Source organism: Capra hircus, chromosome 4 (genome assembly GCF_001704415.2).
Source record: "Capra hircus breed San Clemente chromosome 4, ASM170441v1, whole genome shotgun sequence".
NCBI lineage: Eukaryota > Metazoa > Chordata > Mammalia > Artiodactyla > Bovidae > Capra > Capra hircus.
In genome coordinates this window covers 49,245,750-49,273,098 of record NC_030811.1, presented here as the reverse complement: position 1 = coordinate 49,273,098, position 27,349 = coordinate 49,245,750, and the positions used below count along the sequence as shown (strand labels likewise).

The following is a 27,349-nucleotide window of genomic DNA, read 5'->3' as shown; positions in this document are numbered from 1 at the left end:
ACAACTCCAGATACTGGAATACCAATGCTGTGTTTCAAAATACTGGGGTGTAGCTTTAGCCTTATTCATAGTAAAATGCAATCAGACATAAGGCAGATCTTTGGGGACGGTTATACAAAGGGAGTTCAGCCACTAAAATAGGAAAGTGTTCTGGCCACCGGGGGTTTTTCGTGTATTGAACTTGAGGACAACACAGAAACTGAGCTGGAGCACCCAGGACTGCCTGTGGTTCCACGCCCTCCCGGTCTTTCTCCTAGGACTTGGGTCCAATTGCTTCTGCTCCCAGGTTATTAAGGTCCATCTCTCAACCCCTCTGGCCTCTGTCTGTACCACTTTCCTGTGGGCTGGAGATTTGACTAAGACCAAGTTATTCAACATGAAATTTGGCCAGATGACACATTTGTCTCTTGAAGAGCTATCTGTGCCCCAGTTTTTATTGCAGCATTATTTACAATAGACATGGCATGGAAACAGTCTAAGTGCTCCCTGGATGAGTGAGTGGATAAAGAAAATGTGAGATGTATATGTATCCCATGGAAATGTAAGCATCCATATATTGCATATATGTACATACATACACATACAATGGGATGTTATTCAGCCATTAAAAAGGCCTGCCTTTCATGACAACATGAATGGAGCTTGAGGGCATTATGCTAAGGGAAATAAATCAGAGAAAGACAAATACTGCATGTTTTCACTTATATTCAGAATCTAAAGATGTGGAGCTCATAGAAGGAGAGAGTAGAATGGTGGCTGTCAGGGTGGGGTGGAGGGCGGAGGGAATGGGGAGATATTGGTTAATGGTACAAATTCCCAGCCATAAGATGAATATGCTCTGAGGAGCCAATGTATAGCTTGGTGACTATAATTAACAGTACCATATACTTGAAAGTCATTAAGAGAGTAGATCTTAAATGTTATCACCACACACACACACACACACACACACAAACAGTAATTATGTGAGGGAATAGAAGTGTATCAAATCACCTTATTGTATATCTTAAAGCTTCATATATTATAGGTCAGTAATAGCTCAGTAAACCTGAGAGGGGAAAGGCATGTTTGTCAAAATTAAAATATCCTGTGTTAGAAATGTTTTCTCTTTAATCTGGATGGTAGGTATAGGTTTATAAATTCTTCAAATTGTGGTCTTAAGATTTGTGCATATGTTATATCTCAACAAAAGATAATAATAACAATAACAAATTTAAAAACCACTGAAGTGTAGCCAACTTTGGTCTACCTTGGGATAATTTTGCAATGAATATGTGCATTTTCAAGCCTTTGAAAATAACTTTTTAGAACTTTTAGTGTTTTTCTTTAATATTCCTTTTAAAATTATTTTTTAGCCAATTAGTTGAAATAACCTAAACAGCTGACAGTGACAGATTTATTATAATAACTATTTATCCCCCTAAATTGCAAACAGCTTAGTAGAGCAAAAATTGTACCCTCCTCCACACTGCCCCCACCTCAAGTTTTTTAAACAAAAGAAGAGAAAACAAAATTTCTGGGAAAAGAGGATGCAAATATGTGTTGCAGAACCACCTTTTTGGCGCTTCTAGATTTCCAACAATTTAAATACCTAGAATTTGGGGATAGTGTGCCCAAGTCATTATTTCAAACAACTCATCATGTTTACCAACACGACACAGTCTCACGCTTTGGGGCCAATTTTCTCAGCCACCCCATCCCTCCTGCCCAGTTTTCATCTTGATGTCTATAGCTTTGGGTTCAAATTTAGACTGGTCTAGTAGTGAGTGAAAATAACTGATGATGTCAAGGGAACAAAAATAGAATTTACAGCAAAATCCTTACCTTTAGCTGTGGTTGTCAAGGTTCAAGCACCAGAAGAGGAAGAGACATTCCTTGCTGAGAGAGAGCTCCTGAAAAACAGACAAATTTGATGCCACTAAATTGTAGCATTAAATCTATAAAGTCTAAGAACTGTACATAAATTAAGCCTGGATTTCTTTTCCCCAGCACACCCAGCCAATCTCATCATCTTAGATGGATTTACAAATGGGATCAAGTGCTTCTTAATGTTTCTATTGGATATATATGTATATATTGAGCCTGATACTCATTTAATCATTGAGCCCGAACTCTTTCATTGGAACAGGACAGCTGGGAAGTGGTGGAAGGACTGAGGGGAGAGATGAATTACACCCAAGAGCCACCAATACAGAAAGGATTTTTGCTGAAAAAGAGAAAATGGCCCTTGAAAGGCTGGCATAAGGTAAGAACTGGCTTGGGACTCACCTTTGTTTGCACCCACATTCCCTACTCAGGCCCTGTTCTTAGGCGTGTATATTTAATTTGAGGCCAAGCAAGGAGATCAAGAGAAGGATATTTAAATAGAATATTTTAATGAATTCTACTTTGTTCCCCACAGAGATTCTTCTATCTGGACAAAGGAATCTTGAAATATGCCAAGAACCAAACTGACGTAAGTGGTCTTAATCCAGCATGCTATTGAAGAATTCTCCAGGGCTAGTCATGTTGTATGAAAGGAGAGAAGGTTAGCACTCCCCTTGATGAGGATGGAAGAGGCTCTTGAGCCTGACAACATGCATATGATTAAGGCATTGCCACCTACTCCATGGCATCTAACCACTGGTGTCGCAAAGAGTTGGATGCGACTGGGCAACTGCACAACAATATAGTGGCTCAATCGGTAAAGAATCTGCCCGCAGTGCTGGAGACCCAGGTTCTATCCCTGGGTCAGGAAGATCCCTGGAGGAGGAAATGGCAGCTCATTCCAGCATTCTTGCCTGGAGAATCCTCATGGACAGAGAAGCCTGGAGGGCTACAGTCCATGGGGCTGCAGAGAGTCAGACCCAACTGAGCGGCTGAGCGTGCACACAGTGGTTGTAGGATGAGACTGTCCATTTGGGACTGCATTTCCCTAGCTGGAAACCATGAGGGTGGTGGTGTTTCTCTCTCAGGGAACAGAGGTGCCTGTTCCCTTCTGTCTCCTCTCTAGGTTCTGCGTGGGCTCAGTTCACCCACCAAGTGGAGGTGTGAGGGCCCCTCTCAATACTCTACTGGGCATCCAGCTCTGGGTTCTGGTCTTAGAGTTGCACTGTGGGGTTCTCTGAGTGGGGACAGATCTCTTCCCAGTGAGGTAACAGGAACAAAACACAGGACGTGTCCTCCCACTATTATGGGGACTGAGGGGTTTAGTGGGGAAAGTCCTTGGTGAAGGTGACAGGAGATTCCTGTGTGTGTGGACACCAGGCAAACGGCCCACCGGGGCTCAGGATAACTGCTGTTCCTACCTGCACGAGAGTCCCTCTCTCACCCAGCACTTCTCTCCTCCTGCCTTCCTCTTTCACGGTGCTCACCCTGTAGGGCTACCTGCAGAAATGTGCCATAGTGCCTGACCCACAGTGGCCTGTCTTAGCTTCCTTACTCCTCTTTTAATTTTTATGTTTTACTCAGCTTTAAAAATTTTTTGTTTAATTAATTTTTATTGGAGTATAGTCGAGTTATAATGCCGTGTTTCTGCTGTACAGCACAGTGAATCAGTTAGACATGCACCCATACTGTTTTAGATTCTATTCCCACATAGGTCGTTACAGAGTATTGAGTTCCCTGGCTGTACAGTAGGTTCTTTCTAGTTATTTATATAGTGTATATGTCAGTCCCAACCTCCCAATTTCCCATCCCCCCACACTTCCCCCTTGTAACCATATTACTCAGCCATGAAAAAGAAAGGAATAATGCCATTTGCAGCCAATGAATGGACCTAGAGATGGTCATACTGAGTGAAGTAAGTCAGATAGACGAAGACAAATATCATGATCGTATGATATTGCTTATATGTGGAATCTAAAAAATGAGTACAGATGAAACTAATACAAAACAGAAATAGAGTCACAGAGGTAGAAAACAAAGTTACTCCTCTTCTAAAATCACTTCCAAATGAATTTAGACCCCAGAAATCCTGCAGGAAGCAGTGCCATTCACAGGTGAATTCACTGCTGTGGGAGTCAGTCAGCTTTCCTCACCTTCTGCTTGTTACTTAATCCTCTGCAATCCGGTCTTCCCTTTAGGTTAAGCAGGATGATGCATGCATAGCACTCAGCTCAGCGCTGGCTCACACTAAGTGCTGGAGAAGTGTGGCTGTTGTGTTTACTATCAGCGGGTGTGGAAGGGGAGGGAGAGGGAAAGGAGTGTCAAGGATGTTCCGGTGGTTTTTAACACTGTGGTTCTCATGGGGCCCCTGCATACCCCTGCAGATAGAGAGAGAGAAGCTGCATGGCTGCATCGACGTCGGGCTCTCGGTGATGTCTGTGAAGAAGTCATCCAAGTGCATAGACCTGGATACCGAGGAGCACATTTACCATCTGAAGGTGAGACTGCTGCCCAGGCGCTGTCTCCCTTTCCACAGATCCTTCATGTCGCAAAGGAATCGTCAGTTACAGTACTGTTGGTGATGCCTTGTGAATTTCAGAACATCCAGCCAATGTGTAGAAGATCTTCATTAGGAAAGTATTTCTAAGGATGCTATTGCTATCTGGATGGGACAGTTCTTCATTGTGCAGGAGAGTCTCTCAAACTGGGACTCAATAAAATAAATTCAACATCCTTGTCTCTTCTCCCTCATATCTGGCCTCCATTGTGACTGTGACATCAGTAACCAAAAAAAAAACTTCATGTTTTCAAATATAAACGCTCTCTACTCCCAGGCAGTACCATCTTTAGTGAAGAGCCATTTGCCATAGAATAAAATATGTTTCCTGAAATATAATATGATCTTTAGTCTGTGAAGCTCTGGCTTACAACGTCAACTAACTTTATAGGGATTAAAATTCTCATACCACAGTGATGTTAAAAAATTTTCCCCTAAAGGACGGGTCTCTAAATAGTGTCTCTGAAATGGAGTGTTTCACTCCATTCTTCTGCCCCTTCTGCTGCAGATTGTATAGATAATTAAAATCATGAAGCAAGAGCTTTGGAGATCCAGATCTGGTTCAGATCTTAAGCACCTGACTACTTACTTGCTCTCAGCCTTTGACAAATGATTGAATCTCTGAAAGTCTTAGTTTTCTCACCACTTGCCGCCCCCACAGTGGGAACTACTTTGCTCATCTTGTGGAGCTGAATGTAGAAAACTTGATGTAATTCCTGACCCACTGTAAGCTCAATAGGTTCATTTATTATATATAATTATTAGATGTTACCCAAGGATTAGAAATTAATTGAGAAAACGTAGGAGTCCTTTCTTACTTGGACAAATTACTTGGAATATTGGGAATGGGGGCTGAGAGTTAGGACAATAAAAGCATGAGATTGAGATCTTCACATCTTAGTGTATCCCTGTCCTCCCCATGACATGTCTGTGGTACTTGGGCAAATACATGTTTAGCACATACATGTAGTTGAGGGACTGCCCAGGACAGTCAAATCTATACTGTTTTTTAAGCCTAAGCCCCTGTGCTTATGGGTGTAATAATTGTTTAGAGCAGGGTTTCTCACCTTCAGCACATCTGGAGGGTGGGCTGGAAACTTCTTTGCCATGGGGGCCTGTCTTGTGCATTGTAGGATGCCCTGGCCTACCCCCAGTAGATGTCAGTAACAGCCCTCTTCTAATTATCACAACCCCCATATGTCTACAGATGTCATCAAACATCCCCTGGGCTGGTCACAATACCCTTGACTAAGAATAACTAATGTGAATCAAAGGAGGGAGAGACCTGTAATCTTTTTTTAAAAAAGATTTTTTAAAAAATCTTTGAAGGTTTACCACTTCAGTGGTAAACCTCCTCTCAAATAATTTCTCTATTCTAGTTAACAAAGTAAAAGCAATGATTAATTCCTAATTTTTAAAGAACTAGAATGCCTCGACATACATCAAATGCTAATATCGTGATAAACGCTGGTTAATATTTCTCTGTGTTGATTCACCTCCAGTTCTGTTTGTGTTTCCTGTCCACTCTGACCATCAGTTATGCCTGTGAGAGCGGGTGTGTGGACTCATCTGACGTCCTGGCTGATGGTCTCAGAGTCAGACAGTTTCTAATGTGAGCCATCCAGTCCCAGTCTCTCCCTTTATCATAGAAGGGGGTCTGGGCAGCAGAGAGTTACGTAGCTGTGCACCCGCAGTCCTGTGACTACCTAAGGGGCTAACGCAGAACCCTGGTCAGTTATTTAAGAAAGCGCTTTTGTTCTGCCTCGTTTAACCCAGTTAAAAAATGGGTCAAGAGGAATGCTCTGGGCACTGACTTTTAATGGCCTCTGAGAGTAGACTAGTACAAAGAATGACACAGGATTCCTATAAAATGCCCAGTAGCAAGGTCTGGGAAATGAAGTACATTTCAAGAACATAATTTAAAGGAGACAAATAGATGTGAGTCTGTGTTGCTTCTACCTGTAAATGGCATGTCCAGTAGAACCTGGTGGGGTTTCAAGTCTTATGTGTATTTCTAACCAACACAACAAATGTAGATGTCAACCAAACACTTCCTAAATGAAGGATGTTGCTGACATTTATTTCCACATCCTTGCTGTCAGTAACAGCTTTAGTAAAGATTTTAACTGAATTGACCTGGATTTTTCTTCTTGGAAGTTAACCTACTGAGTATTCTTTTAGAGTCATTTATATTGCCTTTTCATGAGTCTCTGTTTTCTCATATATAGATGTCTATCACTTTTCATTTTGAAAGTGTTAATGCACCATCATACATACATAGAACTATTGACTATTAAGAGATATTTATGGTGCATAGGTGCTTCATATATTCTTTTTAGTACTTTTATGCACATTTGATGTGTTTTATAATAAAAGTTACTACATACAAACATTACTCTTCATAGAAATTATACATTGATAGTCAATCATGGAGAGAATGCCTAAAAGTTTATGTTTGTATGTTTGAAAAATCCTGGAAATCACTGATAATACTTTATCAGATTTTTGTTTTCTAAGAGTGGGAGAAATGTTCTTGTAAATAACCTTCACATTCATTAACATCTATTCCTCAGTAGCATTTCGTTATCAGAGAAGATGAACAAGGTTAAATATTTCAAGAAGAATTTATTCATTCTCTCCAGTTCAGAGAAGATTGATCTGAATAGTCTGAATTAGAAAAGAGGTTTTTTATTAATAAAAAATGGTGTAATGTTTTCAGTGGGGATATGAGAAATGGGGACAGGAGAACTTGGAACTGCTTAAAGAGATGGATAAATATCCTTTTTTCTAATTCTTCTTTCTTCTTGTAAGAGATGGATAAATGTAAATTTCAACTTGTTTGTGGCTTAATGTAAGACACAATAATAGCATAACAGTTGGCTCTTTCATAGAATGCCTAAATGTGGGGTTTATGAAGACCATTCTTGCTTCCCATCTCCTACTCCATAGACTTGTTCCATAGACTAGATGAATGTAACGAAGTAAACTAATCGGTACTTCCACACTTCTACATGTGTCAGCGTGAAGAGGTGCCAGGAATGACCTCAATGGGATGACTAACTGTTTCTTAGATGAGTGATACTCTTGTGTCCTTTCGACCCCACACAATCTAGGTAAAGTCAGAGGACGTCTTTGATGAGTGGGTATCCAAACTCCGCCACCACAGAATGTACCGTCAGAATGAAATCGCCATGTTTCCGCACGAAGTTAATCATTTTTTCCCAGGATCTGCAGTCACAGACTCTGGTCCTGGGGTCATGGACACCATTTCAAATAGGAAGGTAATGATTTGCCCATCATGAATCTAAGGGAAATAGGTGGCTTTGTGGCGGGGAGTCTGCTCTTGAGGGCAGTGTCTGAGGAAGAAGAGGTTTACAGGGAGGAGCAGAATGAGTTTGATCTAGGATTTTATTTGTCTGGGTGTCCCCTCAGTCAGAGCCAGGGCCAGAGGAGCGTCTATTAATGCAGCGATCATAACTGAAGAAGAGCATGTACAGAGGGATTTAACATCCTAACCCTCCCTTGATCACTTTGACTTTAGTTTGCTTTCTGGCTGTAAACTGCAGGAGATACATTTATAGTCATACAGAACCACACAGTCTTTCCCAACATTTGTGTCATCTTTTCATATGGTTATCATTTGGCAGGAGGAGAATTCAGGGGCCTGTAGCACGGTGTGGCCACATGGGTGACAGCTGGAGCTCTCAGGGTCTCTGATGGAGTGCTTTGCTAGAAGCTTCTTCCTCATTATGGGCAGACGGCTTCCATTAGCAACTGGCCCACTTTATTATCCTTTCCCCTAAAGTGTTCCCACCAGGCTCTGTTTTCATTTATAATGTGCTTTTGTCATCTGTGGAACAGCGTAGCAGTATATCAAAGCAGAATTCGTTTCAAACCGGAAGCAATTTATCATTTTCTTGTGGTGGTGAGACTCGAGTTCCATTATGGTTACAGTCTTCAGAGGACATGGAAAAATGCTCCAAAGGTAGAGTGACTCAAAACCTCTGCTTCTTTCTGTCGAAAACCTCTGCTCTTAGATTTTCCTGATTTCATTTCTACTCCAGGTGAATTTATATTCTCCCTCTAGACTGGTCTATGTTCCCTGTCAGATTTTGCTTATGAAGATCTGCACTCATGATAAACAAAAGACACTCTCTTTTAGAGTTTTATATCTTCCCTTGGGTGTGTGTGTGAGTAGGTTTCCTTTTCTGTTTCTTTAAGCAGCAATGCGAATTTCCACATAGACTGCTAAATCGCAGAATCCAGGGTTTAAGTGCCAAAAATGATTCTGATGCACATCCAATAACTTATAAATCACTGTCCAGAGGTGAGTGGGTGAATCAAATGGAGATTCCTCGCCAAACAGGTGTTCTCTACCCTGGCTGCACATTAGAATTGCAAGAGAGCTTTTAAAATGCCAGGATACCCATGCTCAGGCCCCTCTCCCAGAGAATCCCTTTAAATTAGTGCAGGGTGGGGCCCTGGCATCACTAGTTTTTCACAATTTCCAAACTGATTCTGGTAAGGAGCCACTCTTGATATACGGAAGCTCAGTGTTCTCAACCTTAGTTAAGAATCACCTATGGAACTAAAAAAGAAGTCACCAGTGAGGTTGGGAGTATTCTAATTTAATTGACCAGGGATGAGACTTTGACATAGGTAATTTTAAGAACCTCACCAGTTGATTTTTAAAACGTAGCCACGATTAAGAACCACTATCAGAGAAAGATGCCTGAAAATTGCATTTTTCTCTGTTGAATGCAGATAGGATCACATCTGGGGCCATAAAATGTTGCGCTCTCAATAAATATGAGCAATAAAAGTACTCTGCCTTTATCAACTTATTTGACTCAAATGTCCTATGAGCTCAGAATATCATGATCGCCTCATGGACTGTAGCCTGCCAGTCTGTGGGATTTTTCAGGCAAGAATAGCAGAGTGAGTTGCCATTTCGTACTCCAGGGGGTCTTCCCCACCCAAGTATTGAACCCCCATCTCCTGCATTGGCAGGTGGATCCTTTGGCACTAGTGCCACCAGAGAAGCCTGTGAGGAAACTGAGATCCAGAGAAGGGTAATTTGGCCACGGTTCAGTTCATTAAGTACATTCAGACTGAGGCAGCCTGGTTCTCTAGATCTATGCCCTTAACCACAAGTCTACTGCCTCTCCTATAAAAACGGAAGTAAAATTTCCTAGCTTTACATATATAAAAGCGAATATAGATAAATGAGAAAAATGGCTGGCACTAGTACAGTGAAGGCTGAACGCAAGACAAGTGGCTCCTGTTTCTCCTGTTTCCCCCTGCAGACCTGGCGCACTGTCACTCCTACCTGCTGGAGATGAGCCAGCTCCTGCAAAGTATGGACATCCTGCATCGGACATATTCGGCACCAGCTATCAATGCCATCCAGGTCAGCCAGAGCCCATTTCTGTTTGCCTGCTGGCACTCTTAGGCTTTCCTCTCTCCTCCCAGGCTTTCACTAACAGGGAAGTTTTTCTGGCTGGTTGCTTCAGCCAAATTCAAGGGGATGGAGTTGGTCACTCTGGTGTGTGTCTTTCCCTGTTGGTTTGGTGCATCTTACTGTCTGTGCTCTCTTTCCTGTTTTAAAACAAAGGGTGGAGCTTTTGAAAGTCCCAAAAAGGAAAAAAGATCACACAGGAGGTGGCGGTCCAGAGCTCTTGGCAAAGACGCTAAAGGAATGCTGCAGGTAACCCTTGCTTCCCCCTCCAGGCTGGTTTCCTCAGGGACACAAGCTGGGGTCCATAGAAAAGTGACTATGTTGTAGTTACTCTCAGATACCCTGTGCAGAGACAGGAATTCAGTCACTTGGGTTTTCTGAATACTAAAATAAGCATGTCATGCATATTGAGTAAGGGAAAAATGGGATGCAGTTGGAGCGACTGCAGTCATTTCTAGGGTTTTGGTTTTCCCTTCTTTACTGCTTAGCCTGCCTGCTCTCTTCCCCACTGGGGTGTGCACCTTGATTTCTGGCTGCTGTGCTTGTGTGCTCTGCCCCACCTTTTCTGTGGCTCAGTGGACTCACCATCCCTCCGAGCCCACTGGCCAGAGTCTTCGGGAGCAGGACATTGTATAGACTGTCTCTTCTCTCCACCCTTCCCACCTTCCATCAGAAGTTCACTGCATAACACTAACTGCTGACTTTTCCAATGCACAGCTAAGCCAAGATTTGCAGCTCAGTCATTATATATTAAATTTCAGCATTATTAGGGTCAAAATAAATCAGGAACTTACAGAAACTGTTATACTCTTATGTAACTCTGGTTTAAAGCACTTTATGGATTGAATTGAAATACTTTCAAAGCAAAGAGAGATTTGTGTTCAAAACATCTGAGAAAGTGATTTGTTTTGTAGAAGCACCAGGTGGTAATAAAGAAAACATTTTTAAACCTACTCCATTAACTATTAATATTAGCAACCTAGATCCTGGGTGATTATTGCAAGGAGGAAGGAATTGAATATAAATGAGAAAGAGCCTGGCCACTTTAGCTGTCATTTTAAACCTATAGCTTTGCAGTTATGATCATCTCCAATTAAAAATGTGATTTCTCACTCAATTGTATTTCATAAGAAGCCAGTGGAAGTTGCCATGGCAAGTGTTTTCCTATTGAAAGTTATCACTCAATTAAAAAAAAATGTTCTGTAGAATGTTCTTTTTCTCTACTTTCCAATCTTAGAAACAAGTGAATAGTCTAAGCAACTCACATCTAAAAAGTAATATCCCCCTTTGGTGTCACTTCAGGTACCTAAGCCTTTTTCTGGCCCAATAAGACTGCATTCCTCCAATCCTAATTTGTCTACACTAGATTTTGGAGAAGAGAAAAATTATTCTGATGGCTCTGAAACCTCATCAGAGTTTTCTAAAATGCAAGAGGATCTGTGTCATATTGCCCATAAAGGTAAATGAGTTTTCTTTCTTTTTTGTGTTTCTTTCTTCCATTGTGTTTGATGAAAGTATTATGTGCTTGTCTGAATGTGGGAAAGTCCTTGGAGAAAGGACTCTTAGTTGGTTCATTTTCTGCTCTATTAGGATTTCAGTTCAGTTCAGTTGCTCAGTCGTGTCGACTCTTTGCGACCCCATGAATTGCAGCACGCCAGGCCTCCCTGTCCATCACCAACTCCTGGAGTTCACCCAAACTCATGTCCATTGAGTCAGTGATGCCATCCAGCCATCTCATCCTCTGTCATCCCCTTCTCCTCCTGCCCCCAATCCCTCCCAGCATCAGAGTCTTTTCCAATGAGTCAACTCTTCACATGAGGTGGCCAAAGTATTGGACTTGCAGCTTTAGCATCAGTCCTTCCAAAGAATACCCAGGACTGATCTCCTTTAGGATGGACTGGTTGGATCTCCTTGCAGTCCAAGGGACTCTCAAGAGTCTTCTCCAGCACCACAGTTCAGAAGCATCAATTCTTCGGCGCTCAGCTTTCTTCATAGTCCAACTCTCATATCCATACATGACCACTGGAAAAACCATAGCCTTGACTAGACTGACCTTTGTTGGCAAACTAATGTCTCTGCTTTTAAATATGTTTTCTAGGTTGGTCATAAGTTTCCTTCCAAGGAGTAATCATCTTTTAATTTCATGGCTGCAGTCACCATCTGTAGTGATTTTGGAGCCCTCAAAAATAAAGTCACACTGTTTCCACTGTTTCCCCATCTATTTGCCATGAAGTGATGGGACCAGATGCCATGATCTTCATTTTCTGAATGTTGAGCTTTAAGCCAACTTTTTCACTCTCCTCTTTCACTTTCATCAAGAGGCTTTTTAGTTCCTCTTCACTTTCTGCCATAAGGGTGGTGTCATCTGCGTATCTGAGGTTATTGATATTTCTCCCGGCAATCTCGATTCCAGCTTGTGGTTCTTCCAGCCCAGTGTTTCTCATGATGTACTCTGCATAGAAGATAAATAAGCAAGGTGACAGTATACAGCCTTGATGTACTCCTTTTCCTATTTGGAACCAGTCTGTTGTTCCATGTCCAGTTAGGATTTCAGGCAATCTAATTTTTATTTTTTGTTTATTTTATTAGTAATAGGGAGTGCATTGGCAAAAGTCTCTCTTTAACTTGTATGGAAGAAGGTGAGAGCCTTAGGAATAATTTAAAGGCTGAGCAATTTATATGAGAGTGATGAGAATGTAAATTAGTACTTTTCTGGAGGGCCATGTGACATCATGTTTCAACTTTTAAAGAAAATCTATCTGTTCAGCAGTTCTACTTTCAAGAATTCATTCACAGGAATTAACTTAAAAGTTATCCAAAGACATGTGCTCGCATGGTGGCTCAGTGGTAAAGAATCCACCTGGCAATGCAGGAGACCCAGGTTTGATCCCTAGTCTGGGAAGATCTCATATGCCGCAGAGCAGCTAAGCCCACGCACCACAACTATCGAGCCTGTGCTCTAGAGCCCAGGAACTGCAACTGTTGAGCCCCTGTGCTGCAACAACTGAAGCCGGAGCGCCCTTGAGCGTGTGCTCTGCAACAAGAGAAGCCACTCCCATGAGCAGCCTGTGCACTGCAGTGAAGGGCAGCCCTTGCTCATCGCAAAGACAGAAAAGCCCACATAGCAATGAAGACCCAGCACAGCCAAAAATACATAAATTAAGTTAAATTAAAATTATCCAAAGATGTCCATTGTAGCACTGTTCATATAAAAAATTAGATTTTTCAATATCATTTGTTGTTTAATCACTAAGTCGTGTCCAGCATTTTTGTGACCCCATGGACTGTAGCCCACCAGATTTCTCTGTCCATGGGATTTCCCAGGCAAGAATACTAGAGCAGGTTGCCATTTCCTTCTTCAGGGGATCTTTCCTACCCAGGGATTGAACCCATGTCTCTTGCATTTGACAGATTCTTTACCACTGAGCCATCAGGGAAGCCCTTCAATATCATTAGGAAAATGCAAATGCAAACCATGATGAGACATTATTATGTACCATTAGAATAGCTAAAATTTTAAAAAAAAGTACAGACAGCTGATGAGGATACAGAGAAACTGGATCTCTCATATATTGCTGGTGACAATGCAAGATGATACAGCCACTCTGGAGAATAGTTTGGCAGTTTTCTATAAAACCAACGTGCACTTCAAATACAACCCAGTGTTCACATTCCTAGGCACTTATCCCAAAGAAATGTAAACTTAAGTCCATATAAAATCCTATACACAAATGTTCACAGCAGATGTATTAGCAAAAGACTGAAACAACCCAAATATCCTTCAGCAGATGAATGGTTAAACAAAAGGTGCTATATCCATACAACAGAACACTATTCACTACTCAGCAATAAAAAGGAATCAACTGTGGATACAGGCCACTCTGGACGGGTTCTCAAGCACAACATGCTGACCTGAAATAGCCAATCTCAAAAGGTGTCATAGTGTGTGCTTACACTTATTAACACTGTTGAATTGATCCATGTGTAGAAATGGAAAAGTGACTGGTGGTTATAGGAGTCAGGGACAAGGAAGAGGAAAAGAGGGAAAGTATGATTCTGAAGGCTGGTAATAAGAGGAATCTTGGTGGCGATGGAAAACTCTCTATCCTTATTTTGGTGGTGAGTCCGTGAATCTACACATATGATATAATTGCATTGCCTGATACTTATACCCATATTTACAAGCAAGAGCCTGTCAAACTTGTGAAATCAGAATCAGAGCCATAGATTATACCAACGTTCATTTCGTGGCTTAGATGTAGTACCAAAGTTATGTAAGATGTTACCACTGTGGGAAACTGGAGGTAGGGCACCCAGGGCTTCTCTGTACTGTTGTTGCAACTTACTGTGAAATTACAGAATAGAAAATTAAAAAAAAAAAAATGGAAATAACCTAAATGCCTGACAATAAAGAGATTCAATTTTTAAACTGCAGTGTAATCATATAATGGAATACTTAACAGCTACATTAATAATAATATCATCTACCTTACATTGAACACATAGTGTCATGCCAGGTGTTTGCTAATAAAAACTTAACATGCAGTATTTCTTGAATTCATACCATGGAGTAGGTATGACTGTAACCTCTTATCAGTGCACAGATAAGAAATCTGAGACTTAGAGAAGCCAAAGAACTTTGTGAGGGTCCCAGGGTAGAAAGTAGCCAAACAGACTTGAACCCTAACTTGCCTGACCCCAGAGTCTGTGCTTCTCACCTGCTGTCCCAGTGCCCTTACGGATAGAATTAGCCAGGGTTATTTTTATAGGTATTGGAAGATACACACAGTTCAGTCACTCAGTTGTGTCTGACTCTTTGTGACCCATGGACTGCAGTAGCAAAAGATACAAGGCATGATCCTGTTTTTTGGGGAAAATATATAAATCTGATATATATAGGCATATTTAAAAATCTAGAAGGATATATACCAGTGTTTTAGTGATGGAGACTCCAGTTGCTCAGTCGTGTCCAACTCTTTGCGACCCCATGAATTGCAGCACGCCAAGCCTCCCTGTCCTTCACCAACTCCCAGAGTTCACTCAGACTCATGTCCATCGAGTCGGTGATGTTCCATGTCCAGTTCTAACTGTTGCTTCCTGACGTGCATATAGGTTTCTCAAGAGGCAGGTCAGGTGGCCATCTCCTCCTGCCCCCAATCCCTCCCAGCATCAGAGTCTTTTCCAATGAGTCAACTCTTCACATGAGGTGGCCAAAGTATTGGAGTTTCACCTTTAGCATCAGTCCTTCCAAAGAATACCCAGGACTGATCTCCTTTAGGATGGACTGGTTGGATCTCCTTGCAGTCCAAGGGACTCTCAAGAGTCTTCTCCAACACCACAGTTCAAAAGCATCAATTCTTCGGCGCTAAGCTTTCTTCATAGTCCAACTCTTACATCCATACATGACCACTGGAAAAACCATAGCCTTGACTAGATGGACCTTTGTTGGCAAACTAATGTCTCTGCTTTTGAATATGCTATTTGGGTTGGTCATAACTTTCCTTCCAAGGAGTAAGCGTCTTTTAATTTCACTGCACTCACCATCTGCAGTGATTTTGGAGCCCCCAAAAATAAAGTCTGCCACTGTTTCCACTGTTTCCCCATCTATCTGCCATGAAGTGATGGGATCAGTTGCCATGACCTTAGTTTTCTGAATGTTGAACTTTAGGCCAACTTTTTCACTCTCCTCTTTTACTTTCATCAAGAGGCTTTTTAGTTCCTCTTCACTTTCTGCCATAAGAGGGGTGTCATCTGCATATCTGAGGTTATTGATATTTCTCCCGGCAATCTCGATTCCAGCTTGTGGTTCTTCCAGCCCAGCATTTCTCATGATGTACTCTGCATATAAGTTAAATAAGCAGGGTGACAGTATACAGCCTTGATGTACTCCTTTTCCTATTTGGAACCAGTCTGTTGTTCCATGTCCAGCTCTAACTGTTGCTTCCTGACCTGCATATAGGTTTCTCATGAGGCAGGTTAGGTGGTCTGGTATTCCCATCTGTTTCAGAATTTTCCACAGTTTATTGTGATCCACACAGTCAAAGGCTTTGGCATAGTCAGTAAAGCAGAAATAGATGTTTTTCTGGAACTCTCTTGGTTTTTCGATGATCTAGCAGATGTTGGCAATTTGATCTCTGGTTCCTCTGCCTTTTCTAAAACCAGCTTGAACATCTGGAAGTTCACAGTTCATGTATTGTGAACTGTGGAGAATTTTGGAATTGGAGAATTTTGAACATTACTTTACTAGTGTGTGAGATGAGTGTAATTGTGCAGTAGTTTGAGCATTCTTTGTATTATCTTCTTTCTGCTTTTTAAAAATTTTTTCATATATTATCATTTTTTAAAGGAGAAAATGAGTTAAAAATTAATTAAATGGGAGGACAGTGCTTGAAATAAGAGAAGACATTTCCTGTTTCCTCTTATCGCCCAGAATTTTCCTCCCTTTATATCACTGATTCCTTTCCCTCTTTCCTTACCTTCTAAATCTAAAATGTGTTGGTTATAAGGAAACCATTTTATGCTTTTTACAAATTCCCACCTCAAACTCTTTGTCCATGCGACCATTAGAACTTTGTCCATGTTTTGCGGTGCAGTTGTACGATTTATCTATAAAATGGGAAGAATTACCTGCCCCAACCCCTTTAAAGATCTTCATACATCCCACTTTTTGTTCTCTGGACTCCTTGTAATCAGGTTGTTTCATTTTAGGTTGTGTGGGAGGGAATTTGTATACACAATGCCATTACTTTTTACTAATATGAGCTGTCCTTTTAAAAATGAGAAGATAATGCCTCCCTGCAGAAGAGAACTAGCTTAATTTTACCTACCTTGAAGAAGCTGTTTCCTCAGCAGGACAGCGGTTGCTATACTGACTGGATACACTGGTCCCATCCTCCAGCCCGCGGGCCCGACCTCATGCAAGCTCATGGGCATCAGCCAGCTGCTCTGTCTTTCGGCTTTGTGAAAACCAGCTGGCTGCACGATTTCTGTTCCGAGAAAAGGTCCAGGAGCACCTTTTCAACTTCAACCTGAGCCCCATGGCCTTGCAGATAGCAAATTCTACAAGCAGCCCAGCAAGTGTGGTTTCATTCCTGTGGTTTTAGTGTTCTTGCCCAGACTGGAAGATCTCAGGGAGTTACATTTACACAGGTTGTAACTCAGCGGCCTCACAAAATTAAGACAGTTCTCAGGTTCCCTCTATGTCCTGTGACCTTGCTTTCTTTCTCACTTCCAATCATACTTTTGAAGCATCTTGACCTTTCTTCCTTTGTAAGCCTGGTTTTGTTACTGACAATTTTTATTGTACTTTTTAAACTGTATCACTAATCTATTGACTGTGATTTCAAAACAGCTGAACTCAAGGCAAGAGTTCCACTGGTGTTGTAAATAGTCTGTATTACCTACTTTTTCTTCAACATGTTAAATACATCTGAATTCTCCCTGTTTCATAGAAGTTGGATCAGGTGGTAGAAAATCAATATACACCCATCCTAAAAAGTGTAGTATATTGTAGACTATAAGTTTGATTTTATGGTGTGTCATTGGTTCATGTGTCTGCCTTTGTGTCTGTGTTCACACACAAGCAAAATGTACATTTAGAACATTTAGTACATTTAGTACATTTTAGAACAAAATGTACTAAAATCTAAAAGTGTAAATAATTTGCCTTACTAATAATTAGCTTGTGTGTGCGTATGTGTGTGCGCATACGCACTTAGTTGTGTCTGACTCTTTGTGATTCCATGGACTGTAGCCCACCAGGCTTCTCTGTCCTTGGAATTTTACATATACCAAAATGTATATCATGGAACACATTGCCCAAAAAACACTTTAAAAAACAAAATTCCCTGACTATAATCTGCTTTGCATTTACACCAGAAACAGTAAATATTAAAGACTCTGATAAGTCCTGCAGCAGGGAAATCTGTCAGCTTTGTTTAACGTAATGGTTTAAAGATTTTCAATGTTATTATGGAAATTCTCCCTCCTCCCCAAACTGCTATCAGCTATTGCCAGTCTGGAACTGAACTTCCTGGGAGACATACATCAGCAAACAATGCAAACAGTAAGCCTCTTTGGAGCTAACCCTCTACACCAGCTAAGTCAGAAAACTTGTGTTAGACTAAGCCACCTCTGTTACTGACTAGCTGTGGGACTTTCACCTCACTGATTAACCTCTCTGGGTCTCAGTTGCCTCATTTGTTAAATGTCCTGAAATAGTCGTCCTGACTCTTTGGGCTCTCAAAAATTCTATAATTGTCTTCTATGAATAATTGTTTTTCACTGAATGGAAATTATTCTTACTATTATTGCTTATTGTTGCAATGGGATTTTATGAAAAAGTGTTCTACTAGCAGCAGAAGCAGAAATGGTGAGCAGATTTAGGATGGGAAAGTAAAAACTAGTATAGGACTGGGGTCAGGGTGCTCCAAACAGAAGAAGGTAATCACATTCTGCTTTGGCAAGGAAAAAAAATGAGATTTTTAAAATATGTCTCTTGCAACCTGTGAAAGGTGTTTGCAATGAGAGAAATCTTCATTTACAAATATAAAGGCCAAAAGTAGAACAAAATGAAACTCTGTTAGATTATTTGCTGTTCTTTTGTTCCTGAATTCTTTTCCTGTGTTGAGTTTTCATTGAGAGGTCATTTGTTAACTGCTTTGAGCTTATGGAAGCATTGACTAAAAGCCAAATATGTCAAAATGATATAATTTTCAAAGATTAAAAGCTAAAAAATATGCACGAAGCCAGGTCACTTATCAAGCATAATTTAGAATTTAGCATAAAAATCTGCCAAGCAACTGCAGTCATGTAAATTATCAGCAAATAAGTAATCAAATTACCTAATATAACTAAATGAAAGAACTGTTTGTGTAGAATATGGACTCGGAAGTGTTTTAAAACTATGGATGTCCTGTGTAGTTTGAGAATTAAGAGCAACAAGATTACAGATGAGATCATCTTAGATATTTTAGATGTTAACATCTCCCACATGCTACATGATGCAGCCAAAAGAAAAACAAAGAAAAATTCACCAAAATGTAGGTTTCTTTAAAAAGAAAGAAAAAAAAGGAGTCCTACTGTAGGTTGGGTGCTATATAATAATGTGTTTTCTCATTTTCCTCAAAGCCCTTTTCAGATATGGGCATTATCCACACACACAGATATGGAAACCAAGGATTTGTCCAAACTCTAAATAACAACTATGTGATAAGTGGTAGGATTTCAGTTCACCTTTCTTTCATTGCACAATATCTTTCCCTTGTACCACACTGCTTCCATAGAGCCATGTCCATGGTATTCATGTCTTCTTCGAGAGCATTTTCTTTTCTAGTGTAGAGAAACTGGAGCATATTCAATAGAGCACGGGCAATTAGGAGTATAGGGGTCCTTTAGCACCACCTTTCACCATCCAAACATGCCAGCTCTGCTCTCACTGTCCAAGTCAATAAAAGAACCGCATGGAAACCCGTGGAAATGGGAAAGGTAACGATCATATGGGGCTTCCCTGGTGGCTTGGATGGTAAAGAATCCGCCTGCAATGCAGGAGACCTGGGTTCGATCCCTGGGTTCGATCCCTGGGTTGGGAAGAACCCCTGGAGGAAGGCATGGCCACCCACTCTGGTATTCTTGCCTGGAGAATTCCATGGACAGAGGAGCCTGGTGGGCTGAAGTCCATAGGGTTGCAAAGAGTCAGACGTGACGATCATATGATGCTTATGGTGCTCCAGTCTGTCCAAAGCTCAGCCTATGTCGCACTCTCTTAGTACAGAGACAGTGTTTGAGAAAATGGCTAAAGACAGTCGGGAAAAGAGGTATCATAATTCCTTTCGATATTCAGACACTCCATGAAAGAGGAACTAGTTCTGTTTGCCAAAGAGACACTGAGGTGAACATTAACTTAGAAAAAGGATGGACTTTCTTAACACAAGAAGAGTCTAAAAACAAAAAAGTGGATGGCTTTAGGGGACAGCAGATGCTCCAAACATTAGCCCAAAGGCTATTTGGCAAGAAGGTTTAGAGGTGAGAGGAGCTGGTCCTTCTATGCAGCAGGGGGCCTTAGTGATCTTTGAGGTTCTTTGTAGCTCTGAGCATCTAAAACTTTATAGATGGCTTTGTTTATGATCAGATACCCATGGATGTGATCCACTCATTAGATCTATTTTTTTTAACTCTTGATTTTTCTATAGTATCATGTTAGAAATTAACACTTCTGCCACAGAAGGTATTTCTGACCTCTGGGATCCTGTGTCATTAGTAGTTAATGTAAATATGGTCTCCCATGATCAGCCTCTAACCGTTGCTCTGTGTGTGCTGGATCATTAGACTGCTGTAAAGGAGTATTTTATTGTCCTCTGAGTGGATCTAAACAGTCATTTAAGAAATTTAGTGCCTGGTTTGGTCCCCTGAGCCCCCTTTTCAGGTGGTTTAGAAAGCACTTAAGACTTTAAGTATAGTGACTTTGTGAGTTATTTTCTACTTGTCTTATGTCCTCAACAGTCTTGTCAGCTGTACATTTTGAGCCAAAGTGTATATTCTGATTTAAAATTTTTAATAGTAATCTTCTGTAAGTAAGTGAAAGTCACTTGATCATGTCTGATTCTGCAACCCCACGGAGTGTAGCCCACCAGGCTCATCTGTCCATGGGATTCTGCAGGCAAGAATACTGGAGTGGGTAGCCATTCCCTTCTCCAGGGGATCTTTCCACCCAGGGATTCAACCTGGGTCTCCTGCATTCCAGGCAGATTCTTTACCATCTGAGCCAACAGGGAAGCCCCACTCTTCTAGCTTGGTTGAATACCTTGCTTTATGCAGGCCATCTGAAAGCCAGAGAAATTGATTTGTTACAGTGGCAACCAGCTGAGTGCCATGTCTATCCAATAAACATGATGGTGAAAAAAAAATTTTTTTTGTACTTATGTAAAGTGATAGATGTTAACAATTCTGTTGATCATTTAGAAATGTATACAAATATTGAATCATTATGTTGTATACTGAAACCAGTATAATGTTTTATGAAAAGAATTATGATAATAAACTAAGGAAACTTACCAAGAAATAACAGTGAAGAGATGTTTCCCCAAGGACCCACTCAGATGGTCGTGGGGATCCTGTGGGGTTGCCAGGGATGGGATGCCCATCTAATAGAACCCAACGTGCAGTTTGTGAGTTAGCTGCTGGGCTGGTTGCTCGCCAGCTAAGAGCTTCCACTGCTTCTAATTCTCAACCGATTCTAGTCAGTCTCTTATTCATAGAACTTATACCCTGTGTGCATTTATTTATAAATGATTTCCCAGCAAGAGACTCAGATATCTAAAAACTGCTGCCCTTACTTCAAAAGACTGCAGTCATCATCACTTTCATCTGTGTATGTTTATTACCATCAATATTATTATTTCAATAGCATTTATTATGTATTATATCTGATGCTTTAGGTTCAGTGCTTTAGCTTACTTAATCCCCATAATGATCTTATGAAGTAAATGCAATTATTGTCCCTATTTACAAGGGAGGAAACTGGGGTTCAGGTGCATCATATCCTTGTCTGAAGTCTTACAGTAAATAAGTGTTGGAGCTGGGAAGAACCCAGTGCTGCTGCTGGCGCCCACACTGTTGGTGGCTCTATTGTGCTGGCCATTATTTTGCTCCATGGAATTGTTTAAATCAGAGATTTAAACTTGTTCCATAGACACTGTTAGAAAAATCAGCACCTATTGACCCCATCTTTGGTCACCAGAAGCATCATATTAATAATATGTTTGCATTTAAGTAAATTCCTTATTTGTCCTGTGATTTTGTGAAAAAGTTCTGAGTCTGGGTAAACACCACAATCTCAGATAAGCTCAGGGATGGCCTACTGAGAGAGGTTCACTTGTCTGCATGGCTGTGGAGTGAAGGGAGCAAGTCAGTCATGCATGTTTAATTTCTGTGATACTGAATTGGCCACTCCTAAATAGCAGTGCCTCTAAAAATGCAGCCCCTGGGGAATTCAGTAGTATGCCAGGCCATTAGAGAAGAAGTATATATCAGCCTCTTCCCTCTTCCTGCCTTTCTAAAACAGTATAGAATAAAGGAGATTGGAAAGATAATATTCAAATGTGATTTCCATGATCAATAATTCAGATGACAGTTGCGTTATTCCTTGGAGGTAACTTGTACACTATATGATCAAAACTTGGTGTATTTTTTACTGTACCTGAGAACAGTTTTTAAAACTTCAGTTCACGCATCTTAGTGCCTAATGACACTAAGCTCTTATTGGACCTAAACGCTCGCTCAGGTGAACCAAGTGCTGACTGCCAGGTTGAGAGGCAGGGAATTCTGGGGCAGGCAGGTGAAAAGACTAATAAGGAAAAGGGTAGTTAACACCTTTTGGGAAATAATCTCAAACTTACAGACAAGGTGCAAGAATAATTTAAAACCTCAGGTATCTTTACCCAAGTTCACCATTTTTAATAGTGTGCCACATTTATCTCTTTCTACACACACACACACAAACACAAACACACACATACATGCATACACTTGCAGATATGTGTGCGTTTGTTTATTTTTTTGATCCATGTGAAAATAGGATTCATACATCGTCTCTTTTTATACATTTATACTATCAGGTATATTTCATAAGAATAAGGATATTCTGTTCCTTAACCACAGTTTAGTTATGAAACTCAGGAAATTTAGCATCGAAATAGTACTTTTTCCTATTCTGCCTTTCATATTCAAATGTCAATTATAGCAGTATCCCTTTCCCCTTCAGTACAGAATCTAGTCTGTAGTCACAGATTGCATTTAACTATCACACCTCTTTAGTCTTCTTTAATTGGGAACAGTTCCTGAGTCTCTCTTTTCTTTGATGAAATGACACTTTTGAAGAATACAGGCCAATTTTTAAAAATAGAATGGTCCTCACTCTAGGGTTGTCTGATGTTTCCTCATGATCAGATTCAGATGGCCTGTCCTTGGCTGGTGTTCAACAAAAATAATAGTGTGTCTTTTTCGCTTCTGAAAACAAGACCCTGCAGATTACTGTTAATACGGTGTGTGACTTTCACAGAAAGTCCCAAGGTACACAAAGTCTATCTGACTGTCACTAGTGATTAATTTTGGACAGCAAATTAAGGTGCTGTCTAGTTTCTCCTCTGCCTTGTTACCATGTTCCTTCTAACATCCCAGTAAGTTGTGTTTGCAGACATGTCCAGTCATTAGGGATACAAACAAAACTAAATGTTGATAATTGAAAAGTATAGTCCTTTCAAGTGTCAAAATATATTGGTAACAGGTCATAATGGAATTTTATAGTGGATAGGGACTTTGGGATTGACAAATGTGTGTAATTTTCAAAATTTTAATAGATCGCATTTTCTAGAGTAGTTTTAGGTTCACAGCAAACTGAGCAAGAAGTTTGGTGTTCCCATACCCACTCCCCCATACACACGTACACAACCTTGTCCACTATCAACATCCCACCAGAGCGGCCCATTTCTTGAGCATCAGTAAACCTGCACTGAAACATCATTATCACCATAAGCCCATGGTTTACATTAGGGTTCACGTTTGGTGTTGTACATTTCAGATATATTTTTTAAAGTCACAGTAGGGTACATTTGCTGAATGGAAATATTCATGATTGTTACTTTTCTAAATTCTTTTATAAGAATTCTCTGTTTCTTGTTTTTAATTATGCCTCTTCCTCTATTCTTTTTTATAATGATTATATCTTTATAGTCTACTTCACTTTAAGGTCAGCTTTTAATACCATATCAACGGAGAGAGAGAAGCTGAAGCAACTGATGGAGCAAGATGTTTCTGCCTCCCCCTCTGCCCAGGTCCTTGGTCTGAAGCATGCCCTGTCATCCGTAAGTTACATCTCTGCGTCACAGCAATGCCTGACAGTGTGTCTGGGCTCATGAACTTTTTATGTTTTCCATCGCCATGGTTGTGTTGAAAATTCATGAGAAAACCAAATACATTATCCAAATTATATTCTAAGCTTTCATCAGCTCTGCCTATTCTAAACACCAAAGCTGAGCCTACTCCAAATCTTAGTAGCAAATATTTCATTGAGCATTAGATACTCTGTTTGGTTTCCTCCTATTTATCTTGAGTTTTCTGTTTTTGTAAAGCTTTTGTTATGTGCTTGTCTTACAGACATTTGTTTGTTAATGCTTACAAAGTCTGATGGTTTGCAGATTTCCATACCTAAGATTTCACAAGCTTTGACTGATTTTCCAAATTGACAGATACAGGCAGCAGAGTGAAACTTTGAATTCACACTCTTCTCTACCGCCCAGGGTTAATCCTGTTTACCTATTTACAGCCTATCTCTTTCAAAGACAGGCAAGTGATTTGATTTGATAGTACAAACATTTAGCTCTCACCTGCTCCCCCGCCACCGTGGGCACAAAGAGATGAGTCATAAGGAGTGTCAGGCAGTCACTGTGCCTTCTTAATAAACAGAAAAATCACTGCCTCAAATGTTTGTCAGTGAGCCAGCCTGTCAGTCACGCTCTCTCCTTTTTTCCCCATTGGTTGCAGTTTTATTCCTCAGAACTGGGCTCCACTGAAGTGCAGTGTCCTAGTATTCTATTTTGAATAGCTGACAGTATCTGATTGTTCACTCTAAATCTTTCAAAAGCTGGAGAACTTTTAAAAGAACATACTTATTTGCTTCTATGCTTTAATTCTATGTAGAATCCTTACTATGAAAAGAGAGAGTGTGTGCATACACAATTACCTTCTGAAGTGATACTGACCTTTCTATGTAGGGTCAGGTAGGGGAGATGAATTTTAGGGTCTTGTTTTCAGAAGCTAACTCAAGCAATGAGAGAACTGGAAAATACCCACTTATGCTTTCTACTCATCAAGTTACCGAGAGAAGTAAAGTGATGCTTTTGGTATCATGTTAATTGTTAATACATTAACATTGATACATACTGTCATTGTAAGGTACTTAAAGCTATATTCACTCAGTTGAACATTCCCAGTATGTTATCTTTGAAAGAAATAGAAAATAACATGGATTGACTCCATGTTTAGAGTCTTAATGTTGTCAGCTGAGAGGTAGAAACACCCCCATTTAGATTGTAATGGACAGTCAGTCACACACAGTCTGCTACTTTGGTTTGAGAGAAGCAGGGTGGTTCTTTACTTTTTTTTTAAGTTTATTTTTTAGTGGTAAAAAGCATTTCTTTATTCATTTGTGTAATTGCTTTGTGGCCCAGCCACCCAATGGAATATTATTCATCAGTAAAAAGAAATGAGCTCTCCAGCCATGCAAGATATGGGTGAATCATAAATGGATATTGCTCACTGGAATAAGCCAGCCTGAAAAGACTGTGTACTGATCCATTCATATGATATTCTGGAAAAGCAAACATACAGAGATAATAAAGAGATTACTGGTTGCCAGGGCGGGAGGGAAAGCATTTCTTATTGTTCCAAGCAGGTTGGCTTTTAGTGCATTTAGAAGGTACCGCTGACGGGCTTCCCAACGTCCCTTTCACTGTGGTCTTCCTCGTCCCTGCCCTCCTCCTGTGTGAGGTCCAGCTTCATTTTGTTAATCTGCTGTCCTGGTAGAGGCCATGAGACCCACTTTGCCATGGTGTCCCTAGCCACAGTCATTAGAAAGTTGAGATAAAATGGAATGATCATTCACTTCTTTTTTGTCTTGGATTCCTGGTTAGATTCAAGGCTTGTTTTTTAAAAATAAAAATTTGAGAGTTATCTCAGCGCTATCAGAATGAATCTGTGTTGAATGTACAACCTTTGTGTTTTGTTTTTTCTTCCTGCCTGTGGCTCACAAAGGAAAGAGAAGCTACTAAAATAGCATGTTTTTCAGGCTATCTGGAGATTCTAGCCACTGTGTAAGATGCCAGCAATATATTGGCCAAAGTGAGTGCCCCATAGAGGTTTTTAAATGTAGTTGTGTGCTTTAAGGCACATTTACTCAGTGTTTCCTAAATGACCCTTCAGAATTTCCAAATAATTCATTCCAACTGTGGATACTAAAAAATAAAGCCAAAACTCTTTTTTGAGATCCAGGCAGTGGGTGAGATATGAACATCCTTCTGTGCTCTCATAGGTGTACCCTATGGGCCCTGATGGATGGGAAAAGGCTCTGAGCTTCTCAGAAGAAAGTCGGGAAGACAGACGGACAGGATGTATCTGTGTACAGGCACCTGGGATGCACCTGGGATACTGATTGTGGGAGTGGGTAGGAGACACTCAGGTGAAGTTGTCCCTTTCAAAGACAGATCATTTGAAGGACGCTGGTCATGAAGCACAGGGGAAACCAGCATGAAGGAAAACACCTTTCTTTACCTTCCTAGTTGGGAGGATGGGCAGGGGGCTCAGACCTGCCCAGGGAGAAAAAGTAAAAGAGGTCCAGGTGGGCTGACAAGAGCTCACAACCCCTTCCCAGGGCCCTGGTGCTTAGCCCCTATCCAGGTAAGTGGGCTCTCTCTTTTTATTTTTTTTTAAATAGACGATCTTAGTCATGAAGAATGAACATAAAACAATCAATACAATTTTACTGTTGTAAAACAGTAAAATTAATCCTCTGCAAAATCTTACTTCTCAGCATACTTTCTAAGACCCTATTCAACCAGTGTGACAGAACATTAAAATATAGCCAGTCACATGGAGGTGAGAGCAGCGTTTTTATTACAGATGAGAAAGGAGCTTGGAACCTTTGGGGGAGCTGTTCAAAGAGACTGAAGGCAGCTGAGGAGGAGGAGGGGCCAAGAAACCAAGAGCAATGAGGGCTTATAGGTGTGTGTGATTTCCTTCTCCACTAAAGGAAAGCCTTACTAACCCTTACTTTCGTCCCTGGAAATGAGAGTCGAGAAGGGTCTGCATTCCCAGTGTTTAATAGCTTGTATCTGCCAAGCACCAGTATCCTGTTGGATAACGTTCAAGAAAGAAGTCCAGGAGGTGCCCCCCTGAGGGCTCCTCCACACTGGGCTTACCGCTGTGCTTTTGGAAACGTCCATTGATTAACAGAGCCCCACTATTTTTAACGTGTTCCAGGCCCTAGCACAAAACACTGATCTTAAAGAACGCTTATGCAGAATCCATGCCGAGTCTCTGCTCCTCGACCTCCCTGCTGCTGCCAAGTCGGGTGACGGTCTGGCAGAGGTGGGTAAGGTTCTCCTCCGGTAATGTCGCCCGCCCTGCTCCCACGCAGTGCCATCTGTCTCTCCTTGAAGCCTCCCTGCTGCCCTGGGAGGGTGCTCCCCTCACCATGACGGCTGCAGTTCCTAAGGCCTCCTTGAACGTATGCTGCCAACTGCATTTCTAAACTGCTTTTCCCCCCAGGATGTTTCTTCCCTTTCTATTTCTTTACCCCATTATCCTCCTCAGGGTCACCCTTTTCTCTTGATAGAAGTGGGAGTGGGAGTCCCCCTGGAGTGGGGACTAAGAGGCAAATATTTTCTCCTGTTACTTCTGAATAAACCTCACTTTCT

The 27,349-nt window shown here is 41.0% G+C and overlaps 1 protein-coding gene across 6 annotated transcripts in view; it reads left to right on the top strand.

Moving 5' to 3' along the window:
- OSBPL3 (oxysterol binding protein like 3) overlaps positions 1-27,349 on the top strand; it is a 194,155-nt gene that overhangs the window by 113,575 nt on the left and 53,231 nt on the right. For 3 of the 6 annotated variants that reach the window (XM_018047074.1, XM_018047073.1, XM_005679288.3), the window contains 10 exons: positions 2,129-2,245; positions 2,402-2,455; positions 4,251-4,364; positions 7,537-7,704; positions 8,285-8,408; positions 9,730-9,833; positions 10,038-10,130; positions 11,184-11,340; positions 23,610-23,740; positions 26,913-27,020. In XM_018047074.1, coding sequence (XP_017902563.1) covers positions 2,129-2,245; positions 2,402-2,455; positions 4,251-4,364; positions 7,537-7,704; positions 8,285-8,408; positions 9,730-9,833; positions 10,038-10,130; positions 11,184-11,340; positions 23,610-23,740; positions 26,913-27,020 — 1,170 coding nt within the window. The remainder of the gene's footprint in view (positions 1-2,128; positions 2,246-2,401; positions 2,456-4,250; positions 4,365-7,536; positions 7,705-8,284; positions 8,409-9,729; positions 9,834-10,037; positions 10,131-11,183; positions 11,341-23,609; positions 23,741-26,912; positions 27,021-27,349) is intronic. The other 3 variants (XM_018047075.1, XM_018047076.1, XM_018047077.1) reach the window with 3 other exon arrangements.